General features: G+C 42.6%; 1 protein-coding gene across 4 annotated transcripts in view; it reads left to right on the top strand.

The window, feature by feature from the left end:
• The window catches only part of cdh24b (cadherin 24, type 2b), a 176,617-nt gene that overhangs the window by 139,485 nt on the left and 16,939 nt on the right, over positions 1-20,193 (top strand). For all 4 annotated transcript variants that reach the window (XM_079651806.1, XM_079651807.1, XM_079651809.1 and 1 more), the window contains 3 exons: positions 14,811-15,067; positions 16,215-16,351; positions 19,721-19,842. In XM_079651806.1, the coding sequence (XP_079507932.1) occupies positions 14,811-15,067; positions 16,215-16,351; positions 19,721-19,842 (516 nt within the window). The remainder of the gene's footprint in view (positions 1-14,810; positions 15,068-16,214; positions 16,352-19,720; positions 19,843-20,193) is intronic.

Here is a 20,193-nt window from a genome sequence, read left to right as displayed (position 1 = left end):
TGCTCCTAGTACTAGACTCCTGGTACTAGGATGGGTTAAAAGCAGAGAACACATTTCACTGTGTGTGCTGTGTGCTCTGCATGTGTGACCATTAATGAGCAAATGGTTAGGATTAAAGAAACTATTTAATAAAAAGTTCTTCATACCTAATTACAGGCCCATCTCAAAGCTCCAAATCGTGTCAAAACTTTTGGAAAAAGTTATTGCTAACCAACTCAATACATTTCTGAATAACAATAACATCCTTGACAAATTCCAATCAGGTTTCAGAAAACATCACTCCACAGAATCAGCTCTCCTCAGGGTTTCCAATGACATTATTATGGCATCTGATGCAGGTGATTGCGTGGTTCTGGTGTTGTTGGACCTGAGTGCATTTTTTGACACAGTGGACCACACCATTATGCTAGATAGACTCAGGGAGTGGGTAGGCATCTCAGGGTCTGCCCTCCAGTGGTTTGCCTCGTACCTCAGTGAGAGAAGTTTCTCCTTGGCGGTGGGCCCGTTCTCATCATACAGCAATCCCCTATGCTGCGGCCTGCCCCAGGGTTCTGTTTTAGCCCCCCTTCTTTTTGCCCTTTACATGCTCCCATTAGGCCCCTTAATTAGCCAATTCAAGGGTGTCTCGTATCACTGTTACGCGGATGATATCCAGATAAAGCTATCTTTCAAACCCGTCAAAACTGAGAATTTAAACAACCTGATTACATGTCTGTCTGCCATTGAGGAGCGGATGTCAAGCAACTTCCTACAGCTCAATGCATCAAAAACGGAAGTCTTGAGCTTAGCGGCTGATAAAATCGCCTCTAAGGTTGCAAGCCACCTGGGTTCATTTAGTGGTAACGTTAGGGAAAACATAAAAAACCTTGGTCTAACTTTCGATCAGGCTATGCTACTAGACAAACACATCAAACTCCTGACCCGTACCAGTTTTTTCCACCTCAGGAAAATTGCCAAGCTCAGGGGCTTTCTATCCAATGCAGAACTGGAGATGGCTATCCATAACCTTATTTCATCCTGGCTTCATTATTGCAATGCTCTGTTCTCCTGCCTCAACAAAACATCAATAAACCGGCTACAACAGCTCCAAAATGCTGAGCCAGATTACTCACTCGGTCCAAAAAAACATGTCACATCACTCCGATCCTTTCTGCCCTGCATTGGCTCCCTGTCCATCTCAGAACCCAATTTGAGGTATTGGTTTACACATATAGAGCTGTCCATGGCCAAGCCCCAGCCTACATTAACAACCTTATCCACCCTCGCAGGACAACCCGGGCCCTGAGGTCCTCCGAGCAAGGCCTCTTAAGGGTGCCCCGAACCAGGTTAAAAACTAAGGGGGACCGTGCCCTTGAGGCGGTGGCCCCAAGGCTTTGGAATGAACTCCCCTAGAAACTGAGAGCCTCTGTCTCAGTGGAGATTTTTAAGGGGCAGCTAAAGACTTACCTTTTCCGACAGGCCTTTGGGGCGTCGGAGGAGGTGAGTTTGTAGCTGTTTTTCATTGGTGTTTTATCCTATCTTTTACTTGCTGGGTTTTATGCATTTTAGTCTACATTTTATAGTTGTATTTCGTATTGTGTATTGTGTACTGTAAGCACTTTGCACATTCGTGTTGAGAAGGGTGCTATATAAATAAAATGTTACTTACTTACTTACAAATGTTCTTTGAGGTATTTATAAAAATAACAGCTACTCTTTCATTTAAAATTTCAATTCAAATTTTGCTCATTAAAAAGGTAAAACAATGTACTAAAAAGTCCCTTTGTGTCTGGAGGCTTCAAATTGCCAACTCACATTGAATATTGGATTGTGATTATTCAGATTCAAGGTGATTTCAGAAAAATAAATGTCCCAACATCTAAGGGCATTAACAGAATGTTGAGAAGACTTGAAAGGTCCCCTATTGCACTCTTTTTAAAAAATATATTATAGGTCTCAGATATATAGAAAACATATCTCTAAATAGTTTTGCTCTAAATACCAAACATATCATGCATTGTAGCATGCCATAAACCCCTCTGTTTCAGCCCTGTTTCAGAAGTGCTGATTCTGTGTCCGTAGCTTTAAATGCAAACGGGCTCCTGCTGGCCACGCCCCTCTGAGAGATGATTGGTTTAAAAAACAGAATGGTGCTCTAGGAAGGGATTCAGGTTATAAGGTGGCGGGTATTACCTTGGTTGGTTATTGGCTAATGGTTTGCACAACCCAAAAAAACATTGAGACATTATAAAGTGGCTATAATCTGATCAGCTCATTTTTCAGGCAGCTTTTATATAAATGGATCAGGAAAAAAAGAGAGGGAATCTTTTTTCCTGAAACTTTCTGAATCACTTAACAGAGAGGGGCCACTTGTTATGTATAAAATACATGAAAAACTGGATATTGCATAATAGGTGACCTTTAAAACTCAATAGTTGATAAACTTAAAGGGGACCTATCATGCAAAATGCAATTTTGTACGTCTTTTATACATGAATATGTGTCCCCGGTGTTCCAGGGAACTCACCAAGTGTCAGAAAACACAACCCTCTCTATTTTCCTCCATACCCAAATCTCTTAAAAAGGGGCTGCAACGGATCTGATACAGACTGATCCAGATTTGAACACTGGCGCTAAGGCCAACTCCACCAATCAGGTCGAGACAGCCACGGACATTGCCGTTCGAAAGCGCTGGAGACGCTGTAGTACATGCCAGGCCTGTAGATGGTGCTGTTCTCACAGAATCAGCCCATGCAAAGACAGTGTTGAATTGAGCGAAATGAGGAATGGCTAAAATGCATGATCTGTTTGGTATTTTGAAAAATAAAAAGTATAAATATGCCTTATATAGGTATGGTCCTACACTATATTATTCAAATATAGCATGATAGGTCCACTTTAAGATTTTTTCATCACCAAATGTTGCCTTTCTATTGAATTGATAGTCAGTCATAGTGTCTTATAGACATCACACATTACTATATCTCACAGCTGTACAGGGAAAACTATATCTTTAAACGTGGCTGTTTAAATGTTTAAGATAACTCAAATACAAAGGTTCCAAACTCTTATGCCCAAAAGTTTCTGATATATTTCCATTTTGGAGATGGCAAGAGGCGCTTTCACACCGGAGTACTTTATACCAAAAATATCCGGAACAAGAACTTAGTTCATGAGAACCTCTTCATCCCCTTTATAGTCCCTGCTATTGAGCAGGTACTTTCGTGGGAGAAAAAAGTTCCCATTTCTGATTGGCTGGGCGGATTGCAAACCACACCCGTAAAACTCGGAAAAGTTTTGTGAAGCCGCCATTGTATTTGCTGGCATTAGCATTATTAGCATTAGAATTAGCACCAACGGAGAGAGAATAACTTATGGCAACGCAAAAAAAAACATGGGAGCGGTGGAGTGATGAGGAGGTGTCGGCGTTCTGGCAATTTACTTGGAAGGCTTCAGTTGAAGCTGCTGGGGACTTCCGGCCGGGGACTTCGGGTGGCAGTATACACCGTGAAGTTGTTTGCGGCCTGCCAGTAAACCCAAAGCAGAAGAGGAAGAAGTGACGTCAGCGGCTTCACTTGCCTAATCCTCCCTCAGGAACTTATTCCGGTGAACTAAAGAGTTCTGATGAACTAAGTACTGGGAACTAAAAGTACTACGGCAAAGTACTTGGTGTGGAAGCGCCTATTGTTTCAGAGAATAGAGCAAATCTGCAGAAAGAAATAACAGTGATTTGGCAACATTTCCATGTACTAAAGCTATGATTTTGGGGGTCTTTTTACTGGTGAGCGTCTGCGTGAAAAAATATTTGTGTGAATCGGGTAGCTCTGCATATAGAGAGAGTGTTTGAATTCATCACGGTGTCAGTTCTCAGCCTTGGGTTTGTAGGATTCGTTAAAAACAATCTGCACCTGGAGGTAGTGTGTAAAGCAGAAATCCCAATCCTTTGAAGAGAAGAAGCAGAGAAGGCAGGGAGAGGACTGGATATGGTGAGAGATGCAAGGAGAAAGAAATAGAAGGAAAGGGACCCAGGAAAGAGGAGAAAAGAGAAGGGATGGAGAAGATGGAAGCACTGAGGGAGGAGAGTTAAAATGAGGTCCTGCAGAGCCAGCGAAAGCCGAGAGTGCAACAAGAGAGTAAGAGTATTGAAGGAACCAGAATGAGAAAGAGAGATGCAGAGACAGCAAGAGCTGCAAAATCAGTGACAGCCTTAGAGAGAAATTAGCACAGCGAGAGACTGAGAGGCACAGAGAGGTAGAAATACCCATCTACTAAGAAAAGCAGGTGAAGAAATAATCATAAAAATGAGAGCTCAAATGAAGAGAAACTTGGAGGGATGCAGCATGGCAACAACAAGACGGAGCCAAGATCTAAGCGCGGGGTGGTAAGAGAGAGAAGAAAAAAGAACATGCTGTGTCGATCAATTCAACATGCGCTGGGAGACCGGCAGAAAATTACATGTAAACAAATACAGTAAACACCTCCAACCCACAGTACTCCTCCCACTGGATTCATCCACAGCGAAGAGAGAGACAGAAACAAATTCTACAATTCGTTTTTCAACATGGAATCCTTCATGCGTTTTTTGTGTTGTTTTAATCCCTCCACAAAAGCTCCAAGACAGGCAGATAAATAGACTAGAACAGCTATGCTAGGTCAAATGTTAATTAATGCTGATGACTCATATGTTACATGTGGATACATAATAAATGCATGAAAGCTTAGTGGAACATATACCGAGTCATTTACAGATACGTTAAGGCAGATGTAGCATAAGGAGTATTAGCATTTTAAGTAAAATAGATTGTGCAACACGGGACTCTTTACCCACAGAAAACAAATCTTGAATAGTTTTAAAGGTGGGGTAGGTAAGTTTGAGAAACCGGCTTGAGATACACTTTTTGTTATATTCCATGGAATGCTCTTAACATCCTGATAGCAATGAATATCTTATGTGCTTTGACAAAAAATCCATAACAATATTTCATCTGTGGAAGCCGTAGTACTGTAAAAAGCACGACCAATCATTTTAGCCGGCCCGGCTAAAATAACTGGATGGCCTACCTGCCTGTCAGCCTTCCATTTGTGCACACACTTATCTCGTGCCCTCATTGGTCATGTGCACGTTTGTGTGTGTTGGAGGAGGGGCTCTGTAAGAAAGTAGCAGATTTTTTCCGGCTGTGTATTTTCAAATTCTAGTGCACTCTAACTGGTTTCTCCAAAATTACCTACCCCGCCTTTAAGGTAGGGACACACCAAGCTGACACCAAAGAACTCACACAGACGGACCCCCGACTGTTGTGTCGCCTTGCATCTCCTGCGCCTTGGCCATGTGTTGCACTGGAACACACCGCAAAGACTTTAGCCGTCGGCCAAGTAGCACGTACGAACTGCGTGAGTGGCAATAACTCTCCTTACCAGCAGGTGGCGGTAGTGTGTATTCGTCATTCAAAAGAGGCAACAACCGGAAGACAGACTGCTTGATAACCAAGAGAAGAAGAACAGACTGCGTGATATAAACAAACAACAAATAGCGTGTGTGTTCCATTTTCACTCTCCTCCATCGAAAACATGTTTAATGCGGTACTGGCTGTATCAGCCCCAGTATATAATGTAATTTAAATCGGCTCCTCCTTTACCAGCTGCAACATTAAGGTGATGAGCACATTAATCCATCAATAATTATAATACAATAATATATATATTATAATGCTGTCAAAACTATCGCGTTAAATGCGTTAAAATATTTAACGCATTTAACACATGCGCAGAATGGCCCGCCCGGTACATCCCACCAGTGGCGGCGCCAGGGTATGGCTGGGGTAGGCTACAGCCATACCAAAAATTGGCTTAGCCCCACCATGAATAATTATGTTAAAGTAAGCAAAATAAAGTCTGCCAACTCGCGGAGTAAATTGCACAGACAGCAGTTAGTAAGATTGATTTCAGTAGCCACTTGTCTGGAAATACCGAAGACTAGAAACGGTTTTGAAAACTTTTGTCACGTAGTGGTCATCTTCTCAATAGAACACCTTTGATAATGTCTTCTGGCCAATCAGAATCAAGATAACGGCGTGCTGTTGTTGCAGGAAGTCCCGACGGAGAATACTTTTTTTTACATCGATACAACATTACCTGTTGATAGAAATCAACATGTAATGAAATAAGACCCCACGGTTTGATGATTGATAAGTGTGTGGGCTGTCTTTCATTTTGACACACAGAACAATGTTATAATAAACATAGATACGTTACATAATGTTAAATGGATATACCCGCCTTCTTTCACTTATCTTTCCATTCCCACAACAACATACATAAAGAAATGGCAAATTTTGGACATAGTTCGAATTGTGATTAATCGTAATTAATTCATTTTTAAACTGTGATTAATCTGATTAAAATTTGTAATCGTTTGTCAGCCCTAATATATTATTCTGTTATTGTTATATTTACCACTGTAAATGAATGAAATCATGTTTTTGTAAATGAAAGAAGCAAGAAACACTTATTTTTACTCAACAAATAAAATGTGTCTTTCAGAGATGAAAATTAAAAAGAATAGCCGTCTGTGTGTGCCTTCTTAATAGTTTGTTTACGTCCCTCACTTCCGTTTCGCTTCTCATGCACTGATTCGCTAGCTGAACAGCCAATCAGAGGGATTTATTTGACCGACAGCCTTTGGCCAATTGCCTACCGATTCGACATATAGAATCGGTAGGTTTTCGGCCAAAAAGGTGTCGACACGGCCGAAAAGACACGACGGTGCGGGACACACCAATCTGAGTAGGGCGACAGGACGCTCATCGTCGGCCTGACATCCACCGACGGCCAAAATCGGCTTGGTTTGTCCGGGGCTTAAAAGGGATTTCTTTAGAAAGGACCATGTCACAACAATCTGATATTTAACGATTTAATGAGTTGGAATATATAGATGTGGAGGGGGTGATGAAGGTGGATGACAAATTACGTCTGTTGCTGGTCTAGGAGGATGTGTTGAAGTCGAGGCAGTGGGAGACTCAGGGTCAGGGTACCGTCTCAGGCCAATTTCTGTTCAAGCTGATCATGGGACCCCCAGAAGGTCCATAGAGTGCGACATTTAGAACATATTCTCAAGTTGAATTGAGGGAATACACAGACTGGTATAGAGGATGGAAGGGATGAAGGGATCGATGGGTTCAGGGAATTGGGTGAGGATGAGGGGAAGTAGGGCTGAAGGGATTTATGGGTGTAGGGGTTAAGGGATGTGGTTGAGGATGAAGGGATCAGGGGAGTGAGGGATGTAGGGCAGAAGGGGGTGATGAGTGGAGCCTGAATGGTGGTGAGGGGATGTAAGGTTGAAGGGATTTGGTTGAGGATGAAGGTAGTGAGGGATAAAAGGATGTAGGGCTGAAGGGATCGATGGGTTCAGGGAATTGGGTGAGGATGAGGGGATGAACGGTTGAAGGGATTGATGGGTGGAAAGTAGAATGGATCTAAGTGAGGATGAAGGAATGAGGTGAGTGAAGAATGTAGGGATGAAAGGTTCGTCGGGTGAAGTTATGAAAGTATGTGTTTGAGGATGAAGGGATTGATGGGTGTAGGGGTTAACCGTTAGAGCCAATAGAATCGAGGGGAAGTTCCTAAAATCCATCTAAACATTACCCATTGGTGAATGAGTGATGCGTAGCCAGAATGCCCCGGAACCGGAAGCTGCGATACACTCTGGTGGCTATCGTAGCAGCTAATAAGAAAACTCCATTGTTGACATAAAAATGGAAGGATGGATTATCAGTAATCATTTCAAAGTGACAAAGTTGTTCTGGGAATGTCATTTTCGAGCCTGAGACCTGAAAAACAGGCTCAGGGCTTAACAGGTTAAGGGATGTGGTTGAGGATGAAGGGATCAGCGGAGTGAGGAATGTAGGGCTGAAGGGGTTGATGAGTGGAGCGTGAATGGTTGTGAGGGGATGAAGGGATTTGGGTGAGGATGAAGGGATGATGGTAGTGAGGGATAAAAGGATGTAGTGTTGAAGGGATCCATGGCAAGAAGGGTGAAGGGATACGGGTAAAGATGAAGGGATAAGAGCAGTGATGGATGGAGGGGAAAAATAATCTAGGGATGAATAGAAGAAGGGGTAAATGGGTAGAGGAATTGGGATAAAGGGATTTGGCTGAAATGTATGAGTCAAGATTACGAAGACAAACTGTGGTCGGATGTTTTATGCGATTAGAAGTTGTCTTAATTGTGATTTGAGGTGGGGTTGAGACACTGACATGCTCCAGAACCTAAGAGAAGTAAAAACTTCATGACCTTCAATCAAGCCTCAAACTGATGGCATATAGCCTGTTTTAAATTGAAGTTGTCTGAGGTCCTTACCACCAGCTGCTCTTGCAGTAATAAGTAGTGTACGTTTCTTACTTTCCCTAATGTGCACAATGTAGTGACTGCTTTTCGTCTTTTGTTTACATGTCTGTGTTATGTGTAATAATAATGTGTAACGTTGCTGCCTTCTTGGCCAGGTCAGCATTGTAAATGAGATTTTATCTCAATGCTTTTATCTGGTTAAATAAAGGTTACATAACATTTAAAAAACTTAATTTAGCCTCCCAGTGAATCCAAGCACAACTAATGAAAAGCATGTAAAATCGGCAAAAACGAATAGAATTTAAAAACTAGCAAAGCGTAACATTAGAGTTGAGTTTCCTCTCCACAAACAAGCAAAAATGAATAAATTAAATAAATCCAATATTACATAAATAAAGAAATACAACTGCCTTTTATTTTACTTTATGCATGCATGCAATTGTCTAGGGTGTGTTAAAAATGAATATGCCCAGGCGTCCAAAGCAGGCTTTTCGAAAATGTGAAGAGTCTTTACAGGGAAAGAGATGATCCGAGTGCCCCCGGAGAAGGAAGGAATTTCTGAGCGGAAAAATGTGTGTTGCCACAGAGTTGGCCTTGACCTTGCTGGTCATCTAGCTGCTGTGTGCTGAATCTCTTTAACCGTTGATCTGAGATTGCACACACATACACACACAGGCAATAAGAGGTACACAGAATGGAGACGCACACCCACACAAGCACCAATAAACCACAGAGAGAGATATATGCTGTGGCACACATCAATATAACACACTTGACCTTGCGGCTCTGCGTTTAAACTGTGGGGAATGAAGGGAAGAGGAGCTGCTCATTTCGAGACGAGGAAAAGGAATGCTGCGGTGCTCGTCCTCACCTCGGAACGATGTGTCAGATGGGAGGTGGGTGTGAGTCTGAGCCGAGCAGGGGGGGGGTTTAACAGCAGATTAGGAAGAAAGAGAGTCAATAGAGGGAGAGCTGCGAGGAAGGAGTTAGGAGTTTAAATGGAAGAATATGTGATGACAAGATGGAGGAGAAGGCAGACATAGAGAATCAGACAGATGAAGATGAGGAAGACGTGCCTATGAGAGGGTGGGGGGGGGGAGAAAAAATGGTAAGGCGCAAGAGGGAAGCTGGGTCATTAACAGCCTGCAAGTCAGGGTGCCGAGTGAAGCTGCCTGCTGCTTATCACTGCTTATTTACTGTCAGTCCCGCCGAGACCCCCAGCAATAAAAAGATTTCTCTCCCTCTCACAGTCTCCCTCTATCTTCCCCACCATCCCCACCATCCCCACCATCCCCACCATCACCCCCACTTCTCATCATCAGCCGCTGTCTCTCTGCATTTCATTATACTCTCTCTCTCTCTCTCTCTCTCTCTCTCTCTCTCTCTCTCTCTCTCTCTCTCTCTCTCTCTCTCTCTCTCTCTCTGTGTCTCACTCTTCCCCTCTGATCTCCCCACACATGTCCAAAGATGCAGGGCTAGGGAAATGCAAACACACGCACACACACACACACACACATGGAAACGTACAGCCTAGACGCTGCATCTTCCTCGCCTCGTCCTCGCTCTGGTTTGTGTCTGGAGGCCATGTCAGACCGTGTGTGTTGTTTGTTTTGTGCCTCTGACTCAGGTCTGCCTTATTCCAATTCGCACACACACATTTCAAAATACATACAGACAAACACATCCATAAAGATACACAAGTACAGAAAATCCGCCGCATAGCAACACACACTTTGACTAATCTGCCATGCATTTTAAATTGACGTCTTCCATGTAGTTGCTCTTTTTCTATGTTGTTTTCTTTCTAGTGTATATTTTCCCCCCTTGTGCCCGGTCAGCTCTGTTATTTACATATTGCTGATAATGATTGTACATATTGCCGCTAATAGATTTTTGATACAGCATGTGAGCAAGGCCACACTGTAAGTAGCAGGTAATTAAAGAATTTGCATAACACTCTCCAGTCCTTAAACAGGGCTCTGCAGCAGTGCCCCCTAATGGCCAGAGGCTCGAATTTATGAGAACTCATGGTGGCTGATGGTTGAGGGAAATCAATTGACTAATCAGAAGCCAATCAGCGGCTACAATGATGGTGATAAAGGGAAAAGACGCACAAAGTCTGATGGACGCTGATATTCAAAGAGCAAATCAGACATGTGTTGATTAAATAATAAAGGCTCAGTGTGTTTTGATTGCGAGAAGAAACTTTAAAAGCCAATTATGACAAAGCCCCGATTTCACAACACCTCATTACACATGTGTACTGAATTTAACAGCATGAATGTAACAAAGTCGGATCAGTAGACTCAACACAAGGCATGTCACAACATCATTAACGGTAGTATCCCGATTCAGGAGGTTCCCTTTTGAGGTTGTTTTTTTCTTTCGGGGATGCTGCGAGCTGTGTAAGCCTGCTATTTGTGCGCCTTTCATTCCTCTTACCTGAGGGAGAAGCTCGCTCGCGCATGTGTCAGTTTGCCGTTATTATTATTTCCATATGCTCTCACTTAAAACGGCTGGCTAATCCTCGGTCACACGCCAGCAGCGCGCCCAGGATTATCTGTGTTTGTTTTCTCACGCGGAGGAGAGATTGCGTTAATCTCCTCAGAGGGGAAAAAAAGCAGAGGGAAAAAGGAAAAGAGAGACCAATGTCTTGCTCGTAAATTGAAAAAAAACAAGGAAGACATGGGACATCTGAGAGTGAAATAAGACAAGTGACAGAGGGAAGGGCGGCAAAGGAAGAACAAAGTCAAAAGGGAGATTTAAAGCGTCTTTGTTCCGTCAACTCTGCCGTGGTGCTTGTTGGCAGAGATGTCCAAAGCTGCGTCTGTCATCAGACAAATGTGATGTATGATCTTGATTTAGAATGCAAAAAATCGAGAAAGAACTCAAGCTGTCAAGGACGGCAGGGTGCTGAGCACACACACAAATCTGTGGCACACACACACATATTCTCATTTTACATAATTTATTAAAAGTCAGGCAGAAGCGCCACCTCTGAGATTTGAAGCCTCCCCCTGCAGTATTGTACGTTTACTGTAACGCATGCATACATTCACACGCACACACACTTTTTCAATAGAGCGTGCATGCCTATGGGTCGTCCTCCCTGAGAAGAAAGAGATGTATTATGTATCTCCAGTCTACCATGCAGGTTAGCTAATTAATTTCTGCTAACTGAAGAGAATTTAATGGAGAAATTTGAATTTCAAAAAGGACTCTAGGAGCATTGCAGGACAGGAGAAGGTTATACTTGGAGAGCGTGTGGGTGGCAACCTTAACAAAAGATAAGAGGGTTTGTTACTCCTCTATGTGCAAGGCTTGCTTGATCAGGGATAATACCAATTGACAAAAAAAAATGCCCATCACAATAGCACAAAATCAAGTCTGTTAAACACCAGTTAAAAACAGCAAGGTGTTGAATATATATTGATATGCAGGTAATGTTCAGATAAGGAGGCTGTATCTAGTGGTGTTTTGGCCTTTGACACATACAGCATATTTAGCATTTAAACATAGGTAAAAGACAAGTGAGGAGACGTCACTATAAGAGTTTGTTAACTCTTTGTAACATTGCAGAGTTATTACACCATCTCTCCTGGTCCTGTTTTACAGAGATGTCAGCATTTTGGACACTGTGTGGAGTATTAATGATTGAGAACTGAAGCTGCAGAATAGCAGTAGACTACAGCAGTAGAATTACTGCCTCTACGTCAAGTGAACTAGTTTTGACCGGGGGTGGGGTTGTGTCAGGACTGAGGTCACTGTCCAGCTATCAATTTAAGCTGGTGACAAAGACCCTGCTAAAACGTGAGCCATCACTGGATTGTATAGAATATGTTGGAATAAGTACAAGATTTACCTCTGAATTGTATTAGGGTAGAAGTACTAAGTAGCATAACATGTAAATACTCAAGTAAAGTACAAGTATCTTAACATTTTACTTAAGTACAGTACTTGAGTAACTTAGTTACTTCCCAGCTATGGTATTATTAACATTATATCAATATGTCCTTCTAAATACAGCAACACTTACACATCCCTAGTATCCACTGTTGCATTTCTTGACAGCCAGATGTATGATCTTGGCTCTACAATGGCTATAAATGGATGGAACTCATCAGTAAGACAACGGGAGAGAGAAACGATATGTCGGTGATCAGAGGGTAATGAGGGGGATGGTGCATGTCAGGATTCAAACACATTTGTGCAAAGGTCCTGTTCGAGCTAAAACTAGGTGTTAAGTTGCTCTTTAAGGTGCTCGTGTGCAAGTTCCAGCAGAGCACTGTGGGTGAAAACATTGGTGAGGAACGTTCACATCTGTTCACAGACGTGTAGCAGACAGGAAAAAACATAAAAAACAACAGTGGAGTCGCTGTGTGATAAGTGCTTCCTGTACAAGCCAATGAGCGGGTTTGTCAGAACTGGTCCCAAACGCACACACACAAGGGGGAAAAAGATGGGTGGGGGTTCGGTGATGGAGTGTGTGAGGTGGCGAAGGAGGGGGGGATGGCTGTGATGGAGTGCTGGATGAGGGGAGGGAGGGGGGTGATGAGTGTGTGCTCACAGTGTAAGTGACACCTCTCCTCCTCAGACAGATTGTCTCTCTCTCCCAGTAATGGGGTCTCCGTTAGAGATCCCTTCCGCTCCGTCTCAACCTAAACCCCTCGTGAACACACACGCTCTCTCATCCCCCAGGACAATTCCTCTTGTTTATTTATCTTTTCTGCAAAGATATGGTCCAAATTGCCCACATTTCGATGTCATTTAACTCGCCCTTTTTCTCTGTGTAATCTTTAATCAATCTCCACCACTTTCTGGAACCGCAGATTTTCTGTAACGGTGTTTACGGCTCGGAATAAGAAAAGAAATGGAAAAATGAAGATCAGAAAGGAAGTAGAGCGCTCGGGCGGGTGAAAGGATTTCAATATTCCCACTGCTGTTGGAATCCTCAGAATGATTATTCCATTTTTGAATCGGACAGAGAATATTCAGCATAGGCAGGGAGCCTATTTATCCTCTGTCCAACATGGTGCTGTGTGCCAATCACACTGAGAGGATTCATATGCACACTTACTTAAGGACACACACACACACTGAGGGAGGATTTCAGGACACCCGGGCTTAAAACAACCACTAGTACTTGCACACAAGCCCACACACCGACACTTCAAACAGGTATTTCTGACCCAGACCCAAGCATGTTGCAAAATATAATCAACAGCAGATGTATTTCAGGGTGTGTGAGACAGCATGTGATTACCCGAGTGTACTTCTGCCTTAGTATCATCTCAGCAAACCTGATCAGAGGCAATCTATTCGCTTCAGAGGTGTCCCGCTGGTGGGAATGCGGGGGGGCAATCACACGGACACCTCAGACAAATAGGGTTCATAACTTCTCTGTAACTAACAATCTCTGGGGCCTGAGCCTTAATCCCAAATGAAATCTCTTATACCTGTGAAGATGCTCGGATACAATGGAATTTTTAACGCTTCCCAGGTACATGTCCCTATTGTTATCGTTGAGTTGCCATGGAGATTGAGACGATGTTTTAAACAAGGGTGTTCTTTATGCAGTGAATGGTTCTGTTTTCAATTTCTATGTAGGAAAGGATATTGCTTATGGCAACTATGTATCGACATTGCCTGAATCCATTCTGTATGTTCACAAAAGCAAGTTTTAATCCCACATGAGGTCTGAAAGAACTCCTACCAACATGTTTGTAACATAGAACAAACTACTCACTACCTGACAGGTAACCACCAACGCAATTTCAAGAGTGTTGCCAACACCACACAATGCTCAATGTAAATATCCCTAACACCCCATGCTTCCATCCATCTGTGCTGATTGTAGATAGCACTAATCTCACACTGCTCCTCGGAATACAGCCTCTTCATTCAACACCCTGACAATGAAGCCCAAAGCTATATATCATGTAGTCTTAGCATTTCAAGAAGATCCCGACATGAACAGCAATATCAAACCCATATCCAAACATATAGTTACTTTATTGTCGTGGCACTCAAGAAGGCTCTCAACTCTTTGAGCATCGGGAATCTCTTTTGCAATGCTGTAACATCAACGCCTCATGAATGTCTCTCCTACTTCACACAGACCAAACTTCTAAGCATCCACCCACATCAGCCTTCAAAGTAACACTTAAAAATTCAAAACGCTGCACCATGCAAGGTAGCCATGGTATTATTTACTCCAAATCATTTTTGGATGTTACCATTTTCTAGCCTCCGTAGCTGTTATCTGTTGGGATAATTCATTATTTTCCATCTCTCTGCTTCTGAAGTCTTCTGTCGAACATTTTGTGTGAAACTTTGAACCAAAAACGGGTCATTTGCATTATTTGCCACCAAAAAGTGTCAACAATTTCCTATTTCACAATGCCCTTCTAAACCTTAGACAAGTCGATGCTTCCATATTAAAATGTTTTAACCCATCTAACTAACTCTTCTCCATTTTTCTCCCCAGCCTGTTGACTATGAGAGCCGGAGCTCCTACTCCTTCTCTGTGGAAGTTCTCAACCCCATAGTGGATCCTCGATTCTTGCGTCGAGGCCCCTTCAAGGACCGGGCCTCCATCAGAGTAGCAGTGCTGGATGCAGACGAGCCTCCGAGGTTCTCCAGAGCCAGATACCATATGGATGTTTCTGAAAACTGCCCGCCAGCCTGCACTGTGGGCCGGGTCAGCGCTGTAGATCCGGATACTGGTCTTACCAATAATATCAGGTACAGAGCCATCTGTCCTCATATATTATATAAAACTTCAGAACAACTTTTGTTTATTCTTGTTTTTAATATGTTTGTTAGCTTTCCTGCTATGGGTTAGCTAGCCAACTAGCTTAGCTCTTTTTGTAAATGTTAAAACAACTTGAGAATGAATGAGCTTTAGAGGTGCTGGTTTATTTTGTTACCTTTATTTGTTGCCTTTTTTGTCGCTGTGCTTTTTCGTTTTTTCCCCTGAGAGTTAGATGAGATACGCTCAATGAAGCTATAGCCAATAGCTGGTCAGCCTAGCTTTGCACAAAGATTGTAAACTGACGGAAATAACCAGCCCGTCTCTGTCCATTTCCCTCAGTTTACAATCTTTGTGCAAAGCTAAGCTAACCAGCTATTGGCTGTAGCTTCATTGAGCGCATCTCATCTAACTCTCAGGGGAAAAAAGGAAAAAGCACAGATCCCAAAGCACTCCTTTGAGTATGCAAATATTCAATTCCATTTTTATCCACAACAAAGCTGCTGATTGAAAAACCAAAGACAAGTTGGTGCTAAGAGTTTCATTTTTTCCCATTTATTTAATGTTTTTCAGGAGAGGATTTGTTTGAAGCGAGGGATTTAGAGTTGTTTGATTGAATTCAAACTTTGCTTTTCAACTAAAAGAAACAGAACACAACAGTAACAGCTCACCAAATGAATATAACCAAATGCTCACTCACTGTTCCCTTGATCTGACAGTAGCCATATACGTTTTTGAGGTCCTATCCTCTCTCTTCTGTTTGCAGTAGGTTTAGTCTGGGAGGGCGAGTGATTTGCCTGTAAAGCTGTGTCCCAATTAACACGGGCAAAAGTGCTGAGAGTTAGCGTGTGGGGAGGAATGATAGTTGGTATAGTCATAGAGATATTTAGATAATTGGTGGCACTTCAAAAGAGCTCCTATCAGATGCGATAATCTCCCTATGTTAATTATTTGGCCATTTGAAAGCAGACTTCCTTATCGCTCCCTCACACACTTGCCCTGTGTGCTTCTTTCCCTCTGCACCCCACTGCTATCTCGGCTTTCTTCTTTCCGTCACTTCTTCTTTCTATACCCCTTCCTCATTTCACTTTTTCTCAACGCAACTATCTCTCTCCTCCCACCCTACTTTCTCTTCTTCAGGTTCTCTATTGATCCTCAGTCAGACCCAGAGGCTCTGTTTCGTATCACCCCAGACACCGGCCTCATCACCACCGCCATGGAGCTGGACCGCGAACGCGACCATTGGCACAACATTACTGTCATCGCTACGCAAAGAGGTCAGAGGTCGCTCTCACTTGACGCTAAGATACTGTATCCTAGAGCTTGTCAATTGGATTGTTACTGTTATTTGGAGCTAAAACTCTTCAATGAAACCTACATTTTTATACCACTGACACCTGCACTCACTGATGAGCATAAGGGTTTAAGAGATTTGAGGAAGTGTGAATTGCACGGAATCTGAAAAGCACAGTATCTACTGTGAGATGAAGTCCACTAAGCAGCTTAGCACTGGAATCATCAAGCCATGAGGGGAATGCTGTTTGGCGCCACAAGTAGTTTGTTACAGCTTGCCTGAGGATCAATTGATCTATACTGTGTGATATCGAATGCTGCGATAGACTTCTTCTCATAAGGATTCAACTGGAAACAAAGAATTAAAGCGACAAATCGGTCGCAACCAGTGCTTTACAGAGAACAGTAAACACCTTTCAGATAAAAGGCAAGGCCTTTCTACAAACCCTGAGGCCCTCCAAAGGTTATGTTTCAATCACTAAAGACACAACAAATGAACAAAGGGGGACAGATTAAAGGACATTCACATGGTCTATTTAGTAGATACTCTCGAACTTTCAATCATGATCACGGTTAAGTTGTTTTGTCAACTGCTGTTTCCAAGATCAAAACTTTGAAACAAAGATATTCTGTGTGTTAATAAACCAACACGTTTTGGTATTGGTCCTGTTAAGTACATCAATTGAAAATGGTAAAAACCCTAGAAGCCATTTGAAGACCCCCTGGGGACATTTAGTTGTTGCCTTGACAGTAGGGAAAAGGAAGAGTGACTGACAGCATGAGAAACAAAACATGTGTTTTGTTTAAAACAAAATGGATGGCAATTTTGTATATATTTGTTGTTGTCGACAAATGCAAAGAAGAGCTAAACTAACCTCTGAATGCTTTTCGATTTCCATAATGTGGCACTCATTCCAAGCCCATTGTTTCCCTAAAAGGTCATGAATATATAGTTTCCTTCTTTTAAATGGCTGAATAATCTTATTTAACAGCTGGGAGTTATATAGCTTCTGGTAAACCTCACTCGAACAAGAGAAATAGTGCATTTGTTTGGAAGTGTTTTCAGCCACGGAATAACTCCAGTGAGTATTAATAGAATATTTTTCCACACGTTACAAACCCTATGAAAACACCAATGTTACCAATAACACCAGATGTTTTACAGGAAAACATATTACGTTGAAACTAATTGTATTTTAACGCCGGATGACTGTGTGATTGGCCTCTCCGTTCAAGTATTCTCTGCAGGGCGGGATGTTCCCCAACAATGATTGGACAGAACCATTGGCAGATCGCCTTGTTAACATTATCAGGTTCCTTCATAACACTGGGTTTAAATGCGTGATACTTTAATAAACCTTAATATCAGCCATTGTGTTGTTGGTCCACTCTCTGTTTTGTTATTCGAGCAATATGAGTCTTGCTCCTCTGTTCTGCTCTGTTCTCTTAAGGTATTTGTATCTGATGAACCTGGGCAGTAGAAAATGAACCAAATAGGTTTTATTTCTTTAAAAAAAAGGAAATCGACGGCCGTGGTGATTGGCAAGTAATGGAATCCTGGTATGCCTGAACGCCCAGTAACACCGGTAACACCCCTAACTAGCTGCAAACCTAATAGTGGACTGACTCAAAATAGACTTCAAGATCAATGTTCAATCAATGTCAATGAATGGACATAAAACACATCAACTAATCAAAAAGGATGGCCATTTTAGAAAACAATGAATCTCTATGGTACAAAAAAGACAATATATTAGACTTTGAATACACTGAGAATACTTTTTATGATGATCAATTGGATTTTGGTGTTTTGATTGGATTTGTTGACACCATCAAAATGTAGCACATCAGAAGATCAACTGGGATTATCATTGGTTGGCAATGCTACTTGTTCAGGTTCTGTCAACTCCTATTTGTGTCAGATTTTGTACCAATAACCAAATCTGAGGTTTTTGTGCAGAAGCCGATGGTGTTGGATGATTAGAAAACACTCAGATGCTTATAAGAAAGCACCACAAATGACTGCCTTCTTCTGATAAGGGTGCCAGATCACAAAATGCTGATACATGCGGGTCACTTTTGAAGGCATCATCAAACAACCACATTTATTTTTGTTGTCAGGATGTCTTTTAATTAACACGAGTCTCCTGGCACATTCTAAAAGTCATTCTTGGCAGGTCCCAATCCATTATTAGGGATCCTTGTCTCAGCCCTTTGAAAACTCAATCAAAGTAGTTGGTGTAAAAGTGCGAATATTGATGGAGAATGCTGACCGATGGCTGCTGTGTTCAAGGAGAGGAAGTTGTTTTCCTGCCAAGTCTTGCTCTGGACAGACTTAATCTTTACTTAAATCTACTCAGGGCTCCTTGTGGCGGCGGTGTCGGTAGGACTGGGATGGCAGCACAGCTAGTACCTGTCTGGAATAATGAGCTCGATCTAATAAACAGACAGTTGACATAAACCGCAATAGGAGTCCTGCCATGGCCACGGGCATGCCAGAGCACCCAGAAGCATTACAGCGAGAGCTCATTTTCAGCTTTTCAGGGGCTGGAAGCAGTCGCTGTCATCTGTGACACAGTGTTACTGCTCTAGGTTTGAGAACATGGTGTGGGAGTGTTTGTGTGTGTGTCTTAATTTAAAGTGTGGCCCAGTGTGTCTCAGGCTCGGCTGCTTAAATAAATGACTGGATGTGGGTGCTTGTGAGCCAGGATCCTGCCTGAGCCCTACACAAGAGCAGCCTAAAATGTAATGGTGAATGTTCAGCTCAGAGTGCGTTTCAAGCGTGGCTGTGAGAACTTCATGTTCAAGTGTGTATAGATATCCAAGTGAATTGGGTATGGGACACCCTCTGCCAATCCGTTTAAACTTCGCTCTTGTGTGACTGCATGCAGATTGACTGCTTTCTACACCCCTCCTCGGCTTCCTCTCTCTTTTTTCTTCGAAACACACACTTGACGCTGTGAGATGCTTTGGCTAAGAATGGAACAGTTTGATGTGGAAAAATGTGACTGCTATGGGAGCAGCAGTGGTACTCCAGCTGGGAGCCTGTGAGCTGTCACACAATCCAAATTAAACTAAATGCTCTGCTGCTGTGTATTTCGCCAATTTTGTTCTCGCTAATGTGAAACGAGTGCTGTTGAAGTTTCCGGACAAAGACCGGAAAGCTTGATCCCACCTGAGGTCAATTGAATGGATTTAATGGAGTGCATACAGTGCATGGCACCTCTGTGGTAAAACACTAGTGATTGTTGCATTTGGGAATTGTATTCATACATTTATTTCCAAACACAGTTTTCTGCTGGCATCTTCGAGGGCTGTATTGTAAACTGCCTGTTTCTGATTGGCTCTTTCAGACAATCCCAGCCAGGTGTCAAGAGTTCTGGTTGCAATAGAGACACTGGACCTGAATGACAACGCACCTGAACTTGACCGGCAATACTCAACAGCCATGTGCGACTCGTCCACCATCGGGAAGGTCAGTATGTGTTTAATGTCAATGTGTTTGCCTGCATGTTACAATACAAAGATGTTAAGCCACTACGTCTATAAAATAACTCCTGGAACAAGCTTTGGTGTGTCGGAAAATGGGACAATCCTAGTGGAAATTGGTGTGGTATATTGTCCTTTTTCTCCTGCAGGAACTTGACAAAATATAATTGGATGTATAGTCGTTGTAACAGGTTCTGTTTTGGCTTTTCCAACCACCCTGGGAATAATTCCCAGAGACTATATTTTTACACTCCTGTGGTTATACTAAATGCAGGTTCCAGTTTCTCTTAAGTGGCTGGCAGTGCAGAACATTGTGATTTGTCAAGAAGGTATAAAA

The sequence above is a fragment of the Notothenia rossii genome, assembly GCF_949606895.1.
Source record: "Notothenia rossii genome assembly, chromosome: 9".
NCBI lineage: Eukaryota > Metazoa > Chordata > Actinopteri > Perciformes > Nototheniidae > Notothenia > Notothenia rossii.
Note: the sequence above shows the minus strand (reverse complement) of the source record. Positions and strands in the feature narration are given on the sequence as shown.